The following is a 23745-nucleotide window of genomic DNA, read 5'->3' on the forward strand; positions in this document are numbered from 1 at the left end:
CCTTCTACCTATCCATACTACTTCATCTACTACTTCACCATGGTACTACTTCATCCATGGCCCAACCACCTGCACCACAGTCAAACGGCAAACCGTCTGCCGGTCAATAGAAGTCGATAGCCATGCATTCCAACACCTCCCCAACTTTGCTGTTGGAGCAACTATCTTACTAAGTTAGATGCATCACCAAAATACAATACAACTTCGCTAATAACCAAAATGACTACCACGGATTAAGAGTATATACAGGCGACTGTTCGTTTCAAAATGACTAACAGGATCAGCGGGTATGGACAGCAAATTGTTCGTCCAAACCAAAACATCTCATGTGCAGTATCTAAAACATAGACTTTGGTTTGAAAACTGAAAAAGAATGAAGTTTGTATAGCTCAACTGTGCCGCAGGATCATGGCATTGAACACGTAGTGCATTGGACAGTCCCAATAAGGCCAATTCATTGCCAATAATTTCATCGAAGTTTCTTGTTCCTCATTTGATAAAAAGACTAGCCATATCACTTATGCTAACCATCTAGCACTGCACCATTAACAAAAGGATGCTAATCAGCATGCTCTTACATTGTTTGTGGGGTCATCAGCAGAACAAGGATGGATAACACAGGCGGCTAAAAGTCGGACTTCATCCTGGCTACTACGCACGAACGGCTCGTAACCCGGATAAATTCAACACTGATTTGTTTCGATGCTGTATTGACAATGAATGAGAAACGAAGAACTACGCGATCGCGGAGCGCGGGAGTCGGCGGTTCTGCGGCGGTTCAAACCTCGTCACGGCGCTGGAGCTGAGCGAAACGTACCACCGCGTGGGTCTGAGCGAGCCAACACCGCGCTTCGTGAGACACATCACCTCCTCGCCGACAGCTGCGTCCAATGCACACATGTATCCTGCCTGCACGTAGTTACCAGCTAAACACACAGGCACACGCACCAACACACACGCACGCCACACGCATATATGCCCACACTCGCGCTTTCATAAGAATGTTTCCGCGGAGGCGGAGATCCAAGTCGGTATTGGCCGTACCGATAGTTCAGTACGGCTAGTACCGATAGTCGATATCGACGCTAGACGCCTCGCGGGCTAGCGTTCGAGCTGCTCCGGAGCAGCCCCCGGCGCCGGAGCCGGGGCGGCCGTCTGCCCTGCCCGGAGCTCCCGGCTGTCGCCACACACCAACACTGATACACCGGAGCACACGCAAGGTACTCGCCGCGCGCACACACAGTCACTGCGTCGCCGAGGATTCACAGAGTACCTCCAGCCACTAGAGTTGTCAAGGGCTGGCCACCAGAGTTCGTTCCGAGCCGGGCACCAAGATCGGTCCCGGGAAGACCGGCCGTCCGGGGCACTCAGACCCGCAGGCCGACACGCCGCTCAGTGTCGCCCTGGCGAGCTTCCCACAGCGGCGGCTCTTAGCTGTTCTGGTGGCCGTTTTTCTTGTGCACATACATTTCGTGTTTGGTGCGGAATGTAGCGCCGCAGGCGCACGAGAGGGGGTCCAGCACTGAAACGGAGGAACGTCGTCAAACACGTGGTACGGCGAGTAACCACAGAGGCAGAATATGCGTCTAGGAAGAGTACACTTGAGAGCCGTTCTAAGTATCCCTCGATACGCATTTGTATCCGAGACACAGCAGAACTGAGGAACGTGTGTAAGGTCGGCTAGGTATCAATCGGGTAGTCTTACCCCGCGTTCGATGTCTCCTGGACGACGAAGATTCTACGTCGTCCGGCCAATCCCGTTCTAGGTCAGCGGGGGCTCGGCTGCGGTTATGAACCGTGATTGGCCGAACGGCGTAGAATCTTTGTCGTCCGAGACATCGAACGCATGGTTAATCTGCCATTCGCGACTGGAGACAAATTATAAAGGATATTTGGCTTCGGGCACAGCCTCCACGGGGATCAACGAGGTCACATTGTGTTATGGCTGCCACTCTGGGGATGGGTGTGCCAGATCAGATCCTGACCGCCACGGATCACTCACCTGCGGTCCGCTGTGAGGAGCAGGAGGCGACGGCGGCACCATAGCAGCCCGCCAGGCGCCAGGAGCAGGAGCAGGAGTGACACGCAGCCGCACGTTGCTGCTCAGGAGCACAAGCACGCGGGGACGCTCGCCGTTCGCGCGCCGCCGATGGCGCCTTACGGAGGGTCTCGGTGAGACCGACGTACAGGAACAGGGAGTGGATCGGGTAGGAGTTGAGGTGGAGGAGGATGGAGGGTGGGTGCCCAGCGTATACACTGCACAGCGCACCGGGGAGTTCAGAGTTTGTGGCGAGGTGAGAGTGAATGATGTCGGGCAGGTCCCTCCCGAGAGCGCCGCACGGTGTGTCGAGGAGGACCGAGTTTGTGGCGCGACAGAAGTGGTTACGGTGTGAGCTCCTGACGGAACCATCGGACAGGCCGCCGGGACGGACACAGTGGGCGCTGTGACAGAATTGGATGGAGGACGGCCCCCGGTCGACACCAAGGAGCAATGCGCCGGGGTGGGCCGAGTCTGTTTCGTGATACCGAGGACCCCTGACGGAGCCGGCGCATAGGGCTCCCGGACGGATAAAGTGGGCGGTGAGGCAGAGATGGATAGAGGGAAGGCATCTGACTGAACCGCCGCGCAGGGCGCCGGGTTGGACCCAATACATGCCGTGGTGCAAGCGGACGATTGACAGGTCACTCGCGAGCGCACCGCACAGGGCGCCGAGGAGGACAAAGAGAGTGTCTTGGCAGAGCCAGCAGTGGGCTGGGTTCGGGTGTCTGGTAGGAGCGATGTGCAGGGCGCCGGAGAGGCCGGAGAGGCTGGAGGGGCCCGCGGGAGTGCAGAGTCTGAGGTGGACGAAAGCCGGGTCCCTGGCGATGCTGCACGTGGCGTCAGAGTACACCAAGTGAGTGTCGTATCAGCGATAAGTACAAGCCAGGGACCTAGAAGAACGCCAAACAGCGCGTTGTGGTTGGAGGACTGAGTGTCGGGACAGAGTTGATTGCCTAGTGGAGGCGCCCGACGGGGTGTCAGGGTGGACCAAGTGGGTGTGGTACCGAAATAGAGCAGGGCGTGGGCGTCTGACAGGGGCGCCGGGGTGAGCCGGGTGTGTGTGTTGCCAAAGGGGGGTGGGGTGTAGGTGCATGGCGGGGGCACCGTGACGGGCGCCATGGACCGAGTGGGTGTGGAGCAGGAAGAAGGCGGGATGTGGGTGCCTAGCGGGGACGCTGCGCAGCAGGTGGCCCTAGTGATTGTGGTGCCCCATGGGAGGGAGATGTGGCCGCTTAGCGGGGGTGCCGGACAGGATGAGGATCGGGCGAGTGGGGTGCCAGAGGTGGGCCAAGGATAGGTCTCGGTGGACGGCCGGCAGCCGCCGTCGTCACTCGGCCGGTCCGGGTTCTCGGACCGCGCTGCCACGAAGAGCGGTCGACCGGGTACGTTACAATAGGACCAGGTATAGCGCGCACCATCCAGCTGGTACCACCGAGCATGGCAACACGCCGTAGGACGGACCGCGTAACAGCGCCGTAACACATGGAAACATCACGGAACAGGAAACAGCATGACACATCTGCGCACGTTTCAAGGATATACACAACGTTGCGATAATCAAGCAGCCTTTGCACGTCTTCATGCGTGCATATTTGATAATGAATCACGAACGAATCAAGAACTGCTATCGTTTTCACGAGCGCACTTGCTCTTCATAAAGACGTACGCAGGTGTTTCGGCGGCCGGCCGCGGGGCCGGGTTTGTGTGGCACGGCCGGCACCAGCTGCTGGCGAACGGCGCTGGAGCGGCGGGAAGGCCCGCTTCAACGGTCGGGGCACCACCAAGGGCACGTACCCGGGCAGCGGTCGGCACCGGCGCCGGCCCCGGGCTGGAGACAGGTCAGGACACAGGGAGGAGGGCGGGACTGCTGAGAGCCGGACGGAAGCACGGAGGGCGAGAAAGAGATGGAGGAGCATGGACAGTGCAAACATCGAACAGGCAAAGGCAAGGGTGGTATGCTGACACAGGCTCAAGGTGACACAATTTTGAATGCATTGAACAAGGATTCCACATCGGGAAAGCCCGAAAGTGCGTAGGCGGCGGGCGGCATGAACGGTCTATGCATTTTACTAGTGGACAGGGCTGAACAAGCTTAAAAATTTTAATGGCGATGTGCGGGTACTGACTCCGGCCGATCAATCGCTGGCCTATGCAATCGTTTGACCAATTTCGGAGAATTATAACACTCTTGGGGAAAATCGTCCCAGTTGAAGCTATAGGGACAACACAACATCTACAAAATGTTGACGCGTAGCTAAGATAAAATCGAATAATAGTGGCACGAACGTTCGTCTTAATGTGTCTCTAACAGGCTGCGCAAAAACTATGGCGACGGCGGAGAAGCTGGGGACGAAGAAGGCGGACACGGAGGTGGAGATAAAGACAAAAAGTAATAGACATTCTGGTGACAGCGAAGAAGACGGTGGCAGTGGCACTGAAGATGATGACAGTGACGGTGGTGCTTGGTAAAGACGGTGACGGTGACGGTGACGGAGGCACCCACCTTCCGAGTGCATGATGGCCACGTGGGTGCGCAGGGTGGCCGCGTCCCGGTAGATGCGGCGGCAGTGCGGACACGGACGCGGCTCGTGGAACGCCAGCAGACGCTGCTCTTCCAGCATGGTCTCGACTTCGCCCGCGCCGGCGCCGCCGCCGCCGCCGCCGCCGCCGTCATCGACATCGCCGCGGCCGGCGCCATCTGTCGGCAGCGGCAGCGCACGGCCTCAGCGCGCCGCAGAACCAGCCGGGACCGGACGGGATACCAAGACCCGGTTTACTTCACCAGGCAGGACTGGGGTGGCGCCCGCAGGAGTGGAGTGGCGTTGACAGGACTTGGGTGATGTCAGCAGGACTGAAGAAGCGTTGGCAGAATTGAAGAACTTCAGCAAGACTGAAGTAGCGTTGGTAAGCCCCAGAAGAAGTCAGCGGCGTTGGCAGGGTTGAAGTGATGTCAGCAGGATCGTGGCAAAGTTATAAGGATTGAAGTGACGTCGGCAGGTCGACTTATAACTGCAGGACTGTGGAAACATCAGCAGGACGTTGGCAGGTGCTGAAGTGGCCTTGGTAGGGCTGAAGCAAGGTCGGCAGGACTTGATGGATGTCAGCAGGATTGCGGCGAGGTCAACAGGACTGAAGTGGCGTTGGCAGGACTCAGGTGAAGTCAGCAGGACTCAAGCGACCTTAGCAGGACTGGAGTAGCTTTGGCTGAAGTGCGGCTGAAATGTCAGCAGGAATGAAGTTACGTTAGCAGGACCGGCATGTCAGCAGGACTGGGGAACGTCAGCAGGCCCAGGAAATGTCAGCAGGACGTTGCCGATGGCGACGTTACCAGCAGCACACTGATGCCAGCAGGACGGAGGCAGCTTTGGCGGAATGGGATGACGTTGACAGGACTGAGATGAGGACAGGACCGATGTGATGTCAATGGGTCATCTCGCGCGTGAGATACTGCATTTCTGTATATAGCGAATAGTGACGCAACATTCATCTTCTTCTCACCAGATGGTTAGCCACACGACCGAGCAGCAATGAGCAATCCAATCACAACCGCCTCCTACGTCCCCAGCTACCCACCGCCGCCAGGCATTCTAAAATCACCTACATTTAGTTAGGCAAAGCCGAAAAATTCAAAATGGCATAACAGGGTCTCGTGCAGCCAGTATTCAGGCAGATTTTGGGCCCTCCTTCAGCAGTAATGCCATTCGACAATGGCTCCATAATAGGATAAAGGAATGAATAAGGATTACGTAAATTTATAAACAAAACAGGTGCGATAGGTGGGTATGCATATTGATCCAGCAAAATCATATCTTATAGCAAAATGTCACAATGGATACAGCCAAAATATAATTAATTAAACACAAAAAGAGCATATGCCGATCACTGAAAGACTGCTTTACTGAAAGATTCGGATACTTCCTTCATGGATGCGTACCAACTTGCGTACCAACTACCAGTCGTGCAATGCGCATTCACTACACACCAACGAAAGGCGCAGCATGAATCGCGTTCCTGCGGTACATCAAGCCCTCAGCGATTGATAACGCCATCACTTTTGACCATACATAACCGGCTAATAGTCGGCGCCGACCGAAACGCCTTCAGTTGGTGCTTTGAATGATGACTGTGATTAGTGAAGTCATATTCCAACAAAAGCGATTCCTCTGATAAAAGCATTCCTACAGTTTTTCAGTGTTAATAAAGGAAATTCGGAGAGTAACGCGAGGTGGTTCAGCGCTGACTAGCTGCCGCCAGCGCACCCATGATCGAAATGAGACCCACTCAGCCACAGTCTGGGACTAATAACAAGTATGTGACTTACCGTTCTTTGGCATTGATGATACTATTGCCGCCTCCAGATCATTGGGCACCCTCGGCTCTGTAAACAATAAAAACAAATAAAAACACTTGTCACAGTGAGAAGATTACACAAAAGGGAAAACGCATACCACCCAAAAACCGCAAGCCAGAAGCTCTTGTAGCCGAGCAATAGTTTATGACAACCACGCCGCTGCCTAGTGACCACGGTTGCCACGCGTCGTCTCTATGGCCTCTGTCGGCGCCGACTCACCTAGTTTGACTTTGACGGCGAGGTTTCTGAGCTGCGATGAGAATGTGAAGCCCTCGGGACTGGGTGCCGCGTCAGCGTCCGGCTCGGGCCGCGGCAGCGGGTACAGCAGCTGGTCCTCGGTGGCGCCGCTGCCCTGTGACCAGCCGTCACCCTCGGCGTCCTGGGAGGGGAGGAGTGTCATCGAGTGGCCCCGCTAGCCCATCACCACCAAAACAGCACCAGCGTCTGCAGATACGTCACAATCCCAACCCAGCTCTGTGAGACCGTGATTGACCATGTTTTCAGCTAAGACTGTGGCTCGACCCTGTGAAAGTCCCGTTCAGCCGATCCCTGCCACCGTCAAACGGCGCCCCGGCCCACCTGTTCATCCAGCAGCGTCTCCGGCTCCAGGCCGTTGGACTCCTCGTCGATTCTCAGCTGACCGTCGCCCTCGGTGTCGCTGCCGCCTGCCGGACACGCAAACCACAGAACAGCGTCCGTCAGTGGCGGACACAGCACACAGACAATGGGAAACAAACCACAAAAAGCTTCAGCGGACACGTCAGCACAACAGGCACAACACACACAAATAGGACACGATACATCGACACGAGCACCGACAACTGCTGACAATGTTGGCCCGTCTACACTTTGCGTTCGTTTCTCAATGCTCCCCACGAACCACCCTTAGGATCACCGAAGTCACCTCCCACCCCAACCGGCCTCTCCAGTTCTCAGATTCTCCGACCCGTACCTCCGACGCCGTTGGTGTCTCTGGACTCCTCGCTCTCGACGCTGCTGCGGCCCCGGCCGTCCGCCGGAGCCGGTGCCAGGGGAGGGGGCGCCGACGGCGGCGCCTTCTTGCGCGCCTTTTTGGCGGCCGGGGAGGCCGTCGGCGGCTCGGAGGCGGGCGGCGCAGGGGCGATCCGCTTCAGTGGCCGGCTGGCCGTGCTGGTCGGCGTGCTGGTCGTGCTGGCCGACGACTGCTGAGGAGGGAGAGGATGCAGTCAGAGATGAGCAAGGCACATGACGAACGTCGGCTAACAAGCAGCTGAGTTCACAAGGGTTAATGCATCGCAAAGTAATGCGATGCATGAACCACTTGCCTGAAATGATGAGGCAAGAGAATAAAAAAAAACGATAAACCACAGATAAACAAGTTCGACGATTATTTCGAGATCATTCCTTTTAAGCAGCGCAGCACAAGCATTCAGTGTTTATTGTTAAATGAATATAAAGCTGTTCTCTTTATACCAAGCTAATTAAATATTGTGTTAAAAAACGGACCACATTCAAAAGCAATTGCATCACGTATGAGGTCACCGCTTACCGACCGTGTAGTCCCACAAAGAGTCCAGCCACCCGTGTTGGCGGACGCCCGTCCCTCCGTGACAGTGTCTCACCTTGTTGGCGCTGGGCGGCGGCGCGGCGCACAGTCCGCGGATCTGCAGCATCTCTGCCGCCTTCAGCAGGCCCGGTATCACCTCCTGCGTCACGTTCACCTCGCCGTGGTACATGAAGTGCACCAGGGCCTCCAGCTCGGGCCGTGACACGTCGTGCAGGATCAGCACCGGCGACTCGGACGTGTCCGCCTGACACAGACAGACAGAGATGAATGGTCAGAGGTTGGACGGTTAGACATGGCTCTCCAATATGAGTAATTATAACTTGAACAGATTAAGATAAAAATGTGCTGGCTGTGTGGAAAAGACAGAATGGGAAATCAGAGTAACATTGGGAATTAAAATGGTCAATAGACAGTGGGAATAGCACAGTATAATAGAACTCGAATCAGACCATAAATATGTTTTGTCAATTCCATGATCTCCTTGAACTAATCTAATTTGTCCCAGCATTTGTTTGTCCACGCTGTTACCATCTCTACAAATTCTACGCATAAGAGCATATATTCATAAATGTCAGCCTTTGTTCACACACAATTTATTGTGAATACTCTTTCATCACACTACATTAAGACAACCAAACCTACAAACCCTTCGTCAGACCCTTCAGACAAGCAAACCTCCTCTTCACCCTACATTCACCTAACCCATTCTTGCTGTATGTCACCAAAAGACCATAGAGACCTGCCATGGCATTAGGTCAGGTACCTACTCGGCCCTCACTTACTTGGACCCCATCCCCATATTTCCTATCAAAGGCAACACCCGAAAAAGGGAGTCTTATCGGGCCAGTCTGCAGAGTACAGCAATTTCGACGAGATTTCGTCGGTGCTGAGGGCAGCCTCGAAGCTCCGCCCACTGCGTCCCTACGTCAGCCTTCCGTCACCGCACACAGCGATCGCTGTGGCCGGTCGGGACTGGCCACAGCGGACCGTCCACCGCACGCAGCCGTGACGTCAGAACCGCCTACCCATCCCCTACCCCCACGCCTGCTGGACGTACCGCACACACCGCACGCAGCAGTGTGCGGTGCCCGTGAACACCCCTCCGGCTTGTTCGGCTGGTGCGGATTTGGTGCGGTGCAATGTGGTTTTGGCTTGGTGACGGACATGGCGGACCAAACGAGATAGATAAGGAATTTTTTCTTAAAATTTTGGGGCGTCCACATCAACATGTGATTCAACGTGTTCTCAGGTCTAAGTGAGTGTGCCGTAGTCAGAACAGACTATCCCAGCGCAAAGGTCAAAGGTGGTCCCATCAATCACGTGGGTTGTCCCTTGTTGTGACCCAGGCAGAGGCTAATCAACAAACCCACCAGCATGCAATGTAATTACTGAACCTGGCTTCCCAGTCAGAGGCTAATGCTAATCACGAACACGCGTGTTCTTATATTACTGTAATATGCTTTTTGTTTCAGTTACGTGGTGCATATTTCTCATTTCCATACTATGGAGATGGCAGGCTTGTGGCTCATATCATCAACTGAGGTCAGTGTGGGCTCAGATTGGTCATTTTTGGGTTTAGTGTGAACTTTTTCAACTCTCAGCCCGCCATGGTACAGATTTTCCGGCTCTGAAGGATTGGTGCAGATTTGGAAATTGAGCCAGTGTGCCTCATCAACCTGCAAGCCACACATTGCAGTATGGTTATCAGGTATCCAACCATGCAAGCAAGCTTACCACCAGCAGCTTCTTGAAGTAGTAGGAGCATGCCGAAAGGACCATTTTATGGCCCCGCATCTTGAAGCCACCCTGGATGGCCAGGGTGACATCTGTAAAGGAGTCGTCATTGCTCCAGATTGTGTTGAAGGCATACTTCAGGTGCTGGGAGAAGTTGTTCCACTTGAGGCAGTACTGTTGATTTTCCATCTGTAACAGAGAACAAGGGTCACATTTCACTGATAGCCACAAAGATGGTTATCAGCTATGCAAGCCCTTCCACTCAGAATAGGTCAACAGACCACCTTCATTTGTATCACTTATAGAGTGTGCAAAAGTGGTGACTTTGCAGCCCAGACGGTCAGGGATGGTTGCTATGGCCAAAACTTACCAGACAGAATTAAAGTACACTTACAGTGAGCATGATCGGCACTGCACTGCACCCTTGAGGCCAAGTAGCCTTTCATATTTCCACACATTTCATTATAATCTCTTCCGCACTTGACAGAAGCATAAACACCAGAAAATATAAGACATAAAACGGACAAAATTATCATTTTCCCCAAATTTCTGAGCAATAGCAAAGGTTCTAGAATTTGTTGTGATGCTTACTTGCCTGTAATTGAGCAGGAAAGACGCTGAAGTCACAAACTTGAAAAAACCAGAATGACCTCACACAGGTCGGCGACCTTGACCTTAAAGGTCCCGATATGGATAGCTGTTTGAATTGAAGGCTATTCTGTCGTGGTGAAGACCGGCATGTCCCACGGGCAAAAGATACCCACGCTCCATTCACGCATTTTTGCTCATTTCAGTCGACAGTTCACTAATTATAACCTATTATCTTATCTAATTTATTATAACCCAATCAACTACACACACAGCCTCTCGCCACACACAATCACTTATCACGCAACTTCTATTTACACGCTGGGTCTCGCACTTACAAGCGCTTTACTATTCTTGCATCATTTCAATAAAAGGTACATTTATCATAATGTTTTGATTTTTTAAATATTACCTATTTCATTAAAAAATGATGTTTGTATAATTATGGTATATTTAAGAATGAAGCAGGTAACAAAGAAAAGAAAAGCTAAATATACGTCATACATTCTCTTCTTTGGCAAGCAACGCATTATGCGTGATATTATTATATTAGAGAAACCTTGTTAATACTCATATGAGTTTGGAACTCTAGCCTACTGATGCCATAAAATCTTAAAATAATCGAAATTTTTATGAGGTTTGAGGCATCTTTCGGCACAGATTCTATTGAATATGGCATTTGCCTGTCCTTTTTAACCTTATGTTTGTGATGAATGAAAGTAATTCATTGAAACAGTGACTATGATCCGTCCGAGCTCCGTTATGCTTACGTCATAAATATTTTGCATTTTCTGAACTCTTATTATTGAGTTTTATTTTAGGTTCAAAACGCTGTAATATCTATATTTATTCGAAACAGCATTCCCAATGTTCTTGCCTAGCTGTGTTTCATCCGTTTTTTTATTTATTCGCTTCAATCCGCTTCAAGGCCGTATAGAGAAACCAGCTCTAGAAGTCTTCTACATTTATGGCGCTTCAAGACTCAAATCTTATACAAATGCTTGTGTGTGAAAAGCCGACGGGTGTGGGCGTTTTTGATATTTCTCATTAATCAAATAGGCGGTGTCCATTGATCTTGCATTGATCATAAATTTGCGCGTTTAGCTGCCATAATAATGTGGAATATTTGATACTTCTATATACATATTCATCTTTGCTTGTAAGTGGAGGAGAGACACCTTACATTGTAAGTTGAAGCATTTGTCTGTGGTCATCACAATCTGAATCAGTCAATGCAGTCAATCCCGACTGGAAAAAATGCACGCTTTCGTCGAGAACTCGAGCGTAGTTGGGCGTTTGCGCCGAACATTTTCGGCGTACTTCGGCGTAAATCGACGGCTTGCGCCGAAATTTTCGGCGTACTTCGGCGTAAATCGCGAGAAAAAAAACGTCCGGGGGGTGGCACCAACCCCCCCTCGGCCGGCGAGGGTTAAATGTCTTCGGGAGTTAAACATCTTAAATATCACTTAGGTATCTTGTCTCGTGTTCGTCTCAGGGTATTTAAGTCATGTTCAGTGAACCTGATTGCGACGCTCCCACGGCGGGAACAGTTCACCGATCCAGAGTGAGGTTATGGATTGTCGGATCCCCTAGTTCAGATAACGTATGCTATCGTGTGCGTATTGACCATTGTGATTCCTGTATTTCCGGCGTGTGGTTTGTGAGCGGACGCTGGCAATCGGTCCCGCGTGGCCAGTGTTCCATTTTTCAGACTTTTTGGTGGCAAATCACACCTAATGGGGAAAATATTTTCATCCCTAAAATATGAAAGACTGACTTAACTTCATCTCTGAAAAGAGTTTCATGTATTCCCAACAGCCAGTTCACATGTCACTTGACAGTTGATGCACCCACATCCTTTTGTTCCACACCCTGTCAAGATCCTGACTTGAAATCCTGGTTTATCAGTTGGTGTAAAAATTGGCATTACACCATTTTGCAAAAGTACTTGTTATTTACTTTCTTTTTTCTCATCCTAGGATTTTTCTTCTTCATCGGCACACCCAACCAATATCCCACGGGCGTAGGAACGTCATGAAAAGTGGGTGGGCCACCCTGTCAAGGGGCCTCCTTTTCCAGGGGGCCTCCTATTTTCAGGGGCCTCCAACTTTTGCCTCGTCCTGCTGGCTGCTTTCAAGTATGACCTCCAAATCTAGCTTCTGAGATCGGGCAGATGTACCTACCCAGGGGCGTAACCGCTTAAGCGAACAGTGCGGAAAGTCCGCACCATTTTTAAAACTTATTCCCCCTCCGATTTTTTTTTAGAATCTATTTGCCGCGAACGGCGCATGACCCCTGAAAACCCTTAAGGCCGCCGTCCACTGTGCGGAATGCTTGCGGTCCGTACGGAATTTAGGTGGGCGCATCCGGTCCGTACGGAAATCGTGTGCGGACCGCATCCATGTTGTGTGGACACATATCGCTAATAATTGGCGTAATTGTATTCAGTCCCGACTCGGAAGTCACGTTATGCAAGTCGCGCGTGACCTCCCTCGAGCTAAATTCGAAATCGGGTTATCAATCGACATCCGAAGTGGCTGTCGCGGCTGTCGCAGAGACGAAGTACCAAAGTACGACGTGTTGAACTTTGTGCGGAGAACGCAGACGGAATGGATGCGGACATGGCCCGTCGCCCGTCTTCGAGTTTTCAATTGCAAATTTAAGATTGAATTTCAACTCTTTCAAGACAAAGTAAATTAATATTATTTCCTTGGCATGGCACCATCTTGTGATGCTTGGCAATGGCCATATTTTCTTTTTGTAACAACTGATATCGAGTGTGCGTGAGCTCTCCGTTTGCTGTCCGGATGCGGAGACATTCCTGACCGACTCCGGACGGAGACCGCATGCGCCCATAGGGCTCTCTCTGTGTTAAATTCCGTACGGACCGCAAGCGCTCCGATTAGTGGACGGCGGCCCGCTTTACACAAATGTCTTCCTCGTTTCCCAGGTGCCCCCATTAGCTTCATAGGCGCCCTCTTTGGCATATAAGCGCCCTATGTATAGTCATCAGAGACATCCCTGTATGTCCCACAGTCGCCCCGTTGTCGCATACAATGTGCGCTTAGCATAGGCGTCTCTCTTTTATGGACACTTGAAGGCGCCTCTCTTTGCCATGCCTCTCCCCTGTTTCTTATGAATGCACCCCCATGGCATTGATGAATTGCAGTCGCAGACCTCTATTGCATGTGGATGCCCATATATGTAGGCCTCAGAGGCGCCCCTCTTTCGCATTGAGGCGCCCCTATGGGCTTCATAGGCGCCCCTCTATTGCACGTAGGTGCCCTACTGTCTCAGAACCGCTCCTCTTTGGCATGCAGACGCCCATCTTTCGTACGGAGGAGCCGTTGTGGTTCTTAGAGACGGCATGGTGCTCCCAGACGCAGATGGGGCTCTCGGAGTCGACAGTGTGGGACCTTCAGTCGCTGATGGTTGCCCGCCAGATGTGAACCCTCGGAGACGCCGGTATGGGGCCCTCAGAGATGCCGGTATGTGGCCTTTAGAGACACCGGTGTGGAACCCTCAGATACTTCAGTGTGAAGCCCTTACAATTGCTGGTATGGAGCTATGAATGCGCTGGCTTAACTCCCTCAGAGGCCGGTACATGGACATTAGAGCTCAGTGAGAGCTTGTGTGGTGCCTTCAGTGGCCTTGTGGAGCCGTTAGACATCAACATGGTGCTCTCAGGAGCCGGTGAGTCGTCAGAGTCATCGGTGTGGGGCCTTCCGAGCTCCGGCCTCCGAGATACTGGTGTGGGGCCCTGAAAGGTGTCGGTGTGGGTCCTTCAGATGTATACCTATAGAGCCTTGAGATGCACGCACAGGTGTGGTGGCCCACAGAGGCGCCGGTGTGGGGCCCCCAGAGCCACCGATATAGGGCCCTAAGAGACACTATATATAGTTTGAATAGAAGGGCCTCTCAGACCATCAGTCTCATGGGCCTCCTCTGGCTAGTATGAATAGAAGGGCCTGTTAGACCATCAATCCTAGGGGCCTCCTCTGGTTAGTATAAATAGAAGAGCCTCTCAGACCATTAATCTCAGGGGGCTCCTGTGGACATTATAAATAAAAGGGCCTCTCAGACCATCAGTCTCGGGGGCCTCCCTAGAAAAGTGTAAATGTGGATAGAGGGCCCCCTCAGATTCAACAGGAGTGGACCTCTCTGACTATCAGTCTCATGGGCCTCTTGTGGCCAGTATGAATATAAGAGCCTCTCAGACCATCGGTCTCAGGGGCCTCTTCTGACTAGTATGGATAGAGGGCCCTCCCAGACCACCGGTTTCAGGGGCCTCCAGTGGCCAGTTATATGAACAGAAGGGCCTCACAGCCATCAGCCTCGGGGGCCTCTTCTGACTGGTGTGAATATGAGGGCCTCTCATACCATCAGTCTCAGGGGCCTCCTCTGCCTAGTGTGAATATGAGGGCTTCCCAGGCCATCAGTCTCAGGGGACTCTTCTGACTGGTGCCGGATTGAGGGACCTCCCAGACCGAAAGTTTTGGGGTCTCCTGTGGCCAGTATGAATAGAAGGACCTCTCAGTCCATCAGTCTCATGGGCCTCTTCTGCCTGGTGTGATTATAAGGGCCTCTCAGGTCATCAGTCTCAGGGGCCTCCTCTGACTACAGTGTAGATGGATAGGCATCCCAGACCATCAGTCTCAGGGGCCTCTTCTGACTATTGAGGATAGAGGGGCCTCCTATGACTAGTGAGGGTAGGGGGCCTCAACTAGACCGCCAGTGTCAGGGGCCTATTCTGACTAGTGTGGATGGAGGGGCCTCCCAGACCACTAGTCTCAGACCTCTGACTAGTGTGGATAGAGGGGCCTCCCAGACCGCCAGTGTCAGGGGCCTCCCCAGACCAGTGTGGATATTGGGGCCTCCTCAGATCCACTAGGGCCTCTCAGGCCATCAGTCTCAGGGGCTTCGACTGACAAGTATGAACAGAGGGCCTCCTTGGATCCATCACAGCCCCTTGGAGTCCGTGCGTGGGGATTCGTGGAACTTATTTTTACCGAGTTTGTTTATTCTGGAAGGTGACGACGTCCTCTCAAATCGAGACGAGGGGCCTCGAGTAAAAAGTGGGTGGGCCAAAACACATGGTTGGCCCCCCCACCTCGAAAAGTGGGTGGGCACTTGCCCACCTGGCCCCCCCCTGTTCCTACGCCTATGCAATATCCAATTTTAGAACACTGCGCGTGGCCTGGTATCTGCCCGATCCCATCGGCCGTGCTTGCACCACGCCTGTTGAAGGCCCCGTCAGGCGTCAGTCACCGGCTGGGCACTACTGCTGATCAGAGCCGGGCAACAAAATAAAGGTTACGTTATGGAACATGCCAGTGAGTTTGTGAGTCAGGAGATTTTGTGATAGCGAACCCTGGTGCTCGGTCCCGCATGGCCTGCTGATGTCTTTTGTCTGCCCGATCCCGTCGACCGTGCCAACAACCGTCTGTAGACAGTAGTCACTGGAAGACAGTCACACACACACGCCAGCCCCCCCCCCCCTCGACGAAAAGTGCGTGGCTACAGCCTGCAGCCATCAGTAAGCCTTGAAAATTTTCGGCGCATTAAGCATGGCTTGGTAAAATAATTTCGGCGCATAAACCCTTGCGCCGAAATTTCGGCGCATCACCTCCGCCGAGAACTTCAGCGTAGTGGAGGCATTTTTTCCAGTCGGGCAGTCAATCAGTCACACTGCAGTCTGCACCTGACCTAGACCGCAAACTGCAAAGTATGCTGAAATCGTCAGGAGCTAGTTGATGTGAGGGTGTCAGGTGATGGGTGCTGTGGAAGAGATTACCTTTTTTGGGTGGATGCTGACTGCAGGGTCGCAGTTTCGTGTGTTACGTTTTCCTGAACTGCTTTCCTGGCAAAACTATTACCTACCTACCTAATTTCCTGAACCGATTTTGGCCATAATCGGTTTTATCCTGTATTGCTTGCATCGTTTTAATGTGCCATGTTTGCGTTTGTGTCTCTCCCCCCCCCCCCCCGATACCCAAGGTCAATAAACGAATGAATGAATGAATGGCATAAAACAGGTGTCACACTTGTTTTTGCGCCCAAAGAGAAGCACTATACCCACAGATGTCTTTTTTAACCAAACCTGATCTAACCTAACCTAACCTAACCTGACCTAATCCTACCTGACCTAACCTACAGCCTAAACCTACAAACCTGCAACCTACATCTCTGGTTAAAGCACCTCTCCTTAGTTTGTAAAAACGAAGGTGTGATGCTTGCTTCATGACTAGGTACCCAAATTTGCACATAATACATAAGGTTTATTGATGGAACAATTATCCAATTAGGGTAGTTTTTCTTAAGTGCAGATTCTGAATTCTTTCAGAGAAATCTTATGTTCTTATCAGGATGGCTTGTGGGAAATCCCAACCTGGTTTGTGTGTTGTGTGCTATGGTTTGTTATATTTAATATGTTGCCATGTTTTGCAGTACAATGCTGATGCCCTATTTTTATGCTATGGTCTGTTGATTTTCCTGTAATCTACCTAGCTGTGTTGTGTTACATTGTTTACATTGATATTGTGTTATTTAACTACCTTTGTTTACTTGCCCCTATTTCATAGCTCTTGACAGCTGGAGTAAAGCCTTACTGCTTATATAAGTATTCAGTTACATGTCTATTTAATTTCTGGGAAAATGGACCAACTTTGTTTGTTTAGATCTAACCAATTCAGTGGAAATTCTACCCAACCTAAGTATCTTTATTGTAATAAGTTATATATGATAAATTGTAGTAGCCATTTATCCTCCTTATGTTTTAATAAATAAGGTAATAGGCATGCATTTTTTAATGTAGTAAGTATTAGGTTAAAATGGTTAAGGCTGGAAAGCACTGTGAATTTGGTCTGCTTACCTACCTGAAAACAGTAAAAAATGTGGAACTTAAAGGCATAAGGCAACTGCTAACTTGATGCCATGCACATTGCACACAATGGACAAATGGAGTTGTTGCCTGTTGGACTGCTACTTATTATCATTCCATTTGCTTGAATGCTCCTGTTCTACTAATTTTAACAGAATTTGCCAGTACACCACTGACCACTGAGCTCTGGCAAGGCTAAGTGCAAAATAAAATCTATAATTACTTTTACAGCATGCCTTGCTTAGCAGACCTGTAGGTCCACAACCACTTACTTGACCATTGACCATTATTGACTCACCACATTGACTTTGATTATCAGCATTGCTTTCTTTTCTATCTAAATGAATAAGAGCTATCAATAAATCATGTGAAACTTCTTTGAAGCTAGACCTTGGTTCATAAAAAACACCAAAGTTATCAGTGACTTAACTGCCTCATTGGCCTGTTTTATTTAAGAGATGATTCTTTCATGCAGACTGGGAAAGTCCCAACTCCCAAGTAATTGATGTGCCATTTTCCCATGCAAGCTTAGCTTACATGCCAAGATGCCCTTCATACCTGTATTTGAAATAGATTTGTAACGCATTGAAACTTTGTTCCCGCCCTTGCCAGACCAATCAGTGTTCTACATGAAACCGACCTCGGCCCTCGCCGTTTTGCCGATTATTGAGCTATAGCTTTGCGGAAAAACCGAGCGTGTTTGTCTATATGAGACCCAGAAAGTCATACCCAAATTTAAGATCTATGGTGAACTGGTAAACAGCAATATCAGGTCAGAGACCCAAAATTAAGTTAGATGTCTTGTTTTATGTATATAACTGTCATTTGGTCAGGCCTAGCACAGTCCAATCACCAACTATTCGTGAACTCAGCTGACAGCACGCACTTTTATCGATTTATCGCACAATCAGTAGGACTCAGGTGCTAAGACTTGTGACGTCACGCTTATCTATGCGTGGATTCAGCTTATCATCGCATAGCTGTCCACACAGATAAGGCTCGTCGAACGATCTCGGTCTCACAGATGAAGCTGATAGAGGGTGGCGGTGCTCCCACCTGCGGGCTGTGTTTTGACCGTCTCCGTGTATCATGTCCCTGTGATGTGATTGCGAGAACAGAGGCCAGAGTTTCTATCTCGTTGTCGTAGTGGGGGAGGGGTGAGGGACTCCACTAGAGAGGTATGTGAAGACATGAATGAACCTTGGCTTTTCTCTATTACGCATGCTGGAGGATATTCTGCAGCCAGTGTCGAACTATCCAGCTCTGTACGGTTACCGCGGATGCCAGTCTGCGGTGCAGCCGAGTGGGTGAGACTGACCGCCTCTCTCACTCACTGTCTGCTCTGTCCTCGCCAGGTGACGTGACGGGCCAGTCGCCAGGCCATGGGCAACCGTCAGTCGCTGTGCTGCGAGGGCGGCTCGCCGCCGGCCGGCCGCCGCTCACTGCGCGAGGACCGCTACATGACGGCCGGCGGCTCGACCCCGGCCGGCGGCGTGAGTAGCACCGTGTCCGGCACACCGGCCGGCGCTGCTGAGACCGACGGACGAGAGCCGGCGCGACAGCGCGACGAGTCGGCCGCCAACCTGCAGCACATCAGCGAGCGAGAGCCCGACGACCTAAACGACGACCCGTCACTGCACCCGTCCGTCGGGCCGCTGTTTGTTGAGCGCAGCAAGTCCAGCATCGAGAGTGAGTGTAGGGACTGTGTAATAAGCATGTACCGGCTGCTGCGCCAGCTATCCGCAAACTTTGGCCTAGCCTGCCTGAGATATTATCGGCACAGAGACAGAGGTCTAGTAAGATGAAACACCGTGTCTATCTTATCGGTTCTCCCCACTGCCATTCTCGTGATCGTAGAGATCCTCTGTGCAGTATGCTCACAAAGCATGTAAAGATAAAATCGGTAGGCACTATTTATTTAAACGCCTCACTTTGATATTATTTTCGTTTTGATAGGCCCAGTATTTTGATTTTGAAAAGTGAAAAGTAGTGCTGAGAGGCTGACAAAGCCTGCTTCTTTCTATCGCCAGATGGGATGATCAGACGTAGAAGCAGAAGCAGAAACACGGTAAGTACGAGCGTTCTCGAGACGGGAGCTAACACGTTCCGGCCTCATGATTGATTCTTGGGGATGTTTGTAACTATGCGCTTGGTTGAGCCTGTCTTTTGGATTTGCCTGCACAGTGTGTCTTTGTGCACTGTTGTGTATGTTTTGAAACGGACGTGATTTCATGCAGTTTTGTATCTGTCCCTTACAAAGACACCTTACAAATTGTTTCGCCATTCCGTAGCTGGTCGAGGACCGGCCTATCATCAAGAGCAGCAGCTGCAGCACGATCTACATCGACGACAGCACCGTGTCGCAGCCCAACCTGAAGAACACCATCAAATGTGTGGCGCTGGCCACCTACTATCACATCCGGAACCGGACCGCCGACCGGACGCTGCCCATCTTCGACGAGAAGCTGCACCCGCTCACGGTGAGGCAGTTAGCGAGGGGAGAGTTGTGTCAAACTGGGAGGAAAGGGGGCAATACGCAGCTGCAATACGGAGCCGGGATATACGTAGAGCGAGTATTTGACCACTGCAGTGCAGCCCCAACCAGCCGGCCACGCAATGGGGACTCGGGCAGACAATCCGATCTGGTATGATTTACGAATTCGGCTGAAACCGGCACTCCCCCTGCCCCCTTCCCCCTCACTACCTTACGGTCCACCATGTCCACCTGATCCCTCCCCGTCCCCCTGCCCCTCCCCCCCCCCCGTTTGACGCACTAGTTCCTTAGTGTGACGCGGGGACTCAGTCGCAGGTGGACGGGAGCCGGTTCGCTCCGGTCGCCAGTTCTCCCATCACAGTAATGGCCTCCGGTGCGCCGTCACGCGACGGAGGGGGGGGGGTGGACCGCGCCCACGGCTGATGGACTCGAGCGTCGGCGGAGAGCGGGGGCCATCGATGTCGACACGGAAGCCCCACCTGTTCGGGTGCGATTGGCAGTCGGCCGGTCCGGACGGCAGTCGTGGCTGTCTGTTGGAAGACGTCAGCGCCGGTTTTCTGCGATTGTTTCGACCCGCTACTGGTCGTTATCCCGGTGATGAGCCGTTGCTCGGACCACGCTCGGGAATCATAATAGGTTGAAGCAGCAGCCACTTAGCAGAGCAGGGGCCGGGGCTCTGTGACAACAGGCACTCATACGTCGGTCCAATCTCTCGGTTGCGACATTGGTGCGACTCTATTGCTGCAGTCAATCGAATCAAAGCAATCCGACTTTGTTCGACGATTTTTTCGTTAATTAACCCTATTTCGATCTGGGAAAGTGGCTACTTCATCCTACGAATTTGATACATTGACCATTGGTTTGCTTTCAGGACTAATTCTGAGACCTCTCTGAGATAGTACCTAGCTTATTCAGGCTGGCATCTTTTTGGTCTGTGACTAACACCACCCTTCGACCGTCGGCAGTGAAATACCACCACCGTCGACCGTCCCTCGGTGGTCATTGGCGCCGCCCTCCGTCCCTCATTAGTCAAGTAACCTCACCCTCCGTTTCCAGCAGTTCATTGATGACATGCCTCCATTGTTCACCACAGAAAGACGGTGTGGCCGATGACTACGACCGGCACAACCCGGAGCACCGGCAAATCTACAAGTTCATCCGCACCCTGTTCACGGCCTCTCAGCTGACGGCCGAGTGTGCCATCGTCACACTGGTCTACCTGGAAAGGTAAGAGGACGGATCTTATTCTTTCGTCGTCACCCTGGTTTATATGGAGAGGTGGTACCGTGGTCTATAACATATAGAGGTTATGCCGCATATAACATAGAGAAGTCATACCGCTCTAAGAGTCTTAGTCCATACATTTTGATAGTCCGAGCCTCTCGGCTGATACCGAGGCTTCCGTGTGCGTTAGCTGACGCTGAACGGCGCGATTTGTATGCTTTAACGGCTAGTTTGTGGTCAATGGAAGTAGGATTGGGCGGCGGGCGCCCCTGCCCCTGTTATAATGGCGCTGTGTTATCGGGCACGGGATCAGCCGCCCACTACCTACCTGATCATGCTTGTAAATCAAGGTGTCAGATACCGGTACAGATTCTTGTGTAACACCGAGCGCTATATTACAGGGGCGGTATATCGTCTGTCGGTTGTGCTGTTTTGATGGGGAGGGGGATAAAACTCCTATCGTTGGTTTAGGGTATCGCTGTGCCTGGGCAGGCTGGTGACCTGTCCCGTGTACGAACTGGCTGCGACATGCCCATTGTCCCGTGTTGTCCTGACTACTGACGTGTCCCTTGTTGTCCGTACAGGCTACTGAACTGACGTATGCTTTACCTGGACAAGCTACTGGCATGTCCCGTGTTGTCCGTAATGCTCATAGGCCCCTTGTCTCGATAGGCTGCTGACATGCCCCTTGTCCGGACAATCTACTGATATGTACCGTTTTGTCCGGACTACTGACGTACCATTTTTTTCGTACAGGCTACTGACGTATGGTGAGATGGACATCACGCCCGGCACATGGCGCCGGATCGTGCTGGGTGCCATCCTCCTCGCCTCCAAGGTGTGGGACGACCAGGCTGTCTGGAACGTCGATTACTGCCAGATCCTCAAAGATATCGCCGTCGAGGACATGTGAGTTGGCTGGGGGCCGCACGGCAAGTAGCGGAACTTCGGCTGTTTACGGAGGGTGGGTGGGACCAGCGCTGAGGAAGAATAGCAGCTGAAGGGAATGATCCACCTCAGGCCCCTAAAAACGCAGCAGCATGTTTTGCAAATGTCGTATATGGACAGTCACTGCAGCCGAACCTCCGGGATCACTTGTTTTTGTTTATTTCGCGGTTCTGCTAATGCAGCTCGTTTTGCTAAGGAGGGACGGCCTGTGGGTCGATGCTCGATACCTCTGTTACGTTAATGACACCACATTCTCCCGGCAGGAACGAGTTGGAGCGCAAGTTCCTGGAGGTAATCCAGTTCAACATCAACGTGCCGTCGAGCGTGTACGCCAAGTACTACTTCCATCTGCGCACACTGGCCGAGGCCAACGACCTCTGTTTCCCCACGGAGCCGCTCAGTCGAGAGCGCGCCCAGAAACTGGAGGCCATGTCGCGCGTCTGCGAGGATAAACTGGCCGCCGACCTGCTCCGCTCGGGCAAAAAGTGGTCGAGCATGGACAATGTGAATCAGCACCGGCGCAGCGTGGCGATACTGTCTTAGCGCGGCGCGCCCGGCGGCGTGGCGGCCGCCCCCAGCTGTGATAGTAGGCCCCGGACGGCGGCCGGCGCGTGGCGCTCCCCCCGGCGCGCCGTCAGAGGTCCGCCCCGAGCGGCCGACCGAGTCTGTCCGTCTGCCGGCCGGTCTGTCCGCGTTTGTGTGCGTGTGTGCGCGGGTGTGTGTGAGCACCGAGTGATGGGGCCGGGCCGCCGTAGATTTTATGGGCGCCTCGCGCTCGACCGGGCGCTAGTCAGCCGGTCTATGGCGCGTGCGTCCGAGGACAGTCCGCCGAGGCAGCGGCGCGTGCGGCGACTTGTTGCGAGCTTTGTTTACACATGTGCTAGGTTGATGTATGGTGCCAAACTGTGTGCTGATTTCTCTGTATTTTGATGATCTCTTGTCCGTGTGTGCGCGTGCCGGCCCGGCTCGCTCCTGCCGCCGGCGACTGTGCTGTGGTGGCCGGGCGGCGGCCGCGCCCCTCTAACGTTCCAGAGACAACATTCGCAGTGAGACAGGGTCGCTCTACGGGGGAGGGAGGGGCGAGTCGAACGGGGCGAGTTTCTACTTCTGATCTAGCGGTGCTGACCCATGTGGGTTGTGGTGAACTAATATGCTGACATCTCGCCTGTGTCCTGTGTGTGCCGGACTTGTCGCTGGATCGGCTGCCCGCCGGGCTCTGCAGGTTAACTGAACTGTGCACTTGAACTGTACACCAGCTAGCAGCTCAGTGGTATCTCCTAACACGTGCCCCAGCTATCAGGTGTGTTCTGTGCCGGGCGGGCAGAGTGTTTTACACACGGTGACCCGGTCAGCCGCGGCACAGCGGGGCAGTGGCGGCCGTCCGTCCTTGCTGCTGAGCTGCCCCCTGTCGGTGACGGCCTCACAAGACCAGGCTCCGGTCCATGCGACTCGCTGAACTAGTCCGTGGCAGGGAACTCCCGGAAACTGTATTGTTCTGTTTCTTTAATAGCTTACGCCGAGTATAATGAATATGACACTGGTATGGAAGGAGCACTGACATTTATTTTTGGAGAGGTCGCTGGGGTCTGACAAACGTGTGAAATCCCATGGCTGTTGAAATTAGCGAGATGCTTTATTCACACAGTCGTCTGTCGGGTCTTCTACAGTGGCTGTCTGTCAATGCACCTTAACAGTGACTGACGCTAGAAGCGACAGTCGTCATCGTTCGCTCAGCAGGTTCTGCCTTGCTGAGTTCACGCCCTGACACCGGGGCATGTGCAGGCAGGTGCTGAGCTGAGCTGACCCTTCCCTCCCCTTTACTGGCGGGGATTGCTTACTGGGATACAAGCTTGCCCTCGCAGCGGTCACGAGCCACGTTGCTCTCCGGAAAGGGGGTTCTGCGCCATCGGAACGTTAGGTTCGTCCCTCAGTAGCAGTG

The 23745-nt window shown here is 52.5% G+C and overlaps 2 protein-coding genes across 10 annotated transcripts; one reads left to right on the forward strand and one right to left on the reverse strand.

Moving 5' to 3' along the window:
* Positions 1–693: 693 nt before the first annotated feature.
* LOC122378391 (protein tramtrack, beta isoform-like) lies at positions 694–10633 on the reverse strand. Of its 8 annotated transcripts, none has more exons than XM_043359403.1 (10): positions 10268–10633; positions 9673–9861; positions 7994–8182; positions 7345–7576; positions 6972–7057; positions 6612–6771; positions 6363–6419; positions 3708–3869; positions 2003–3399; positions 694–1522 (listed from the first exon to the last, which is right to left on the reverse strand). In XM_043359403.1, exons 2-10 carry the CDS (start codon positions 9859–9861, stop codon positions 1292–1294), a joined length of 2703 nt encoding a protein of 900 aa, XP_043215338.1. In that variant the 5' UTR covers positions 10268–10633; the 3' UTR covers positions 694–1291. The 8 variants fall into 8 exon arrangements, 6 of the variants coding, with proteins under 6 accessions (XP_043215338.1, XP_043215339.1, XP_043215340.1 ...); XM_043359404.1 differs by having other exon boundaries at positions 7345–7573; positions 10268–10563; XR_006256009.1 differs by having other exon boundaries at positions 2003–3869; positions 10268–10573.
* Positions 10634–10815: 182 nt separating this feature from the next.
* On the forward strand, positions 10816–23357 carry LOC122378393 (cyclin-Y-like protein 1). Of its 2 annotated transcripts, none has more exons than XM_043359411.1 (7): positions 10816–11419; positions 18496–18829; positions 19171–19208; positions 19432–19620; positions 20728–20861; positions 21615–21767; positions 22070–23357. In XM_043359411.1, exons 2-7 carry the CDS (start codon positions 18523–18525, stop codon positions 22347–22349), a joined length of 1101 nt encoding a protein of 366 aa, XP_043215346.1. In that variant the 5' UTR covers positions 10816–11419; positions 18496–18522; the 3' UTR covers positions 22350–23357. The 2 variants fall into 2 exon arrangements, with proteins under 2 accessions (XP_043215346.1, XP_043215344.1); XM_043359409.1 differs by having other exon boundaries at positions 11020–11446.
* The last annotated feature ends 388 nt before the right edge of the window (positions 23358–23745 follow it).

Source organism: Amphibalanus amphitrite, unplaced genomic scaffold, assembly GCF_019059575.1.
Source record: "Amphibalanus amphitrite isolate SeventyFive unplaced genomic scaffold, NRLGWU_Aamphi_draft 000058F_arrow, whole genome shotgun sequence".
In the NCBI taxonomy this organism is placed as follows: Eukaryota; Metazoa; Arthropoda; class Thecostraca; order Balanomorpha; family Balanidae; genus Amphibalanus; species Amphibalanus amphitrite.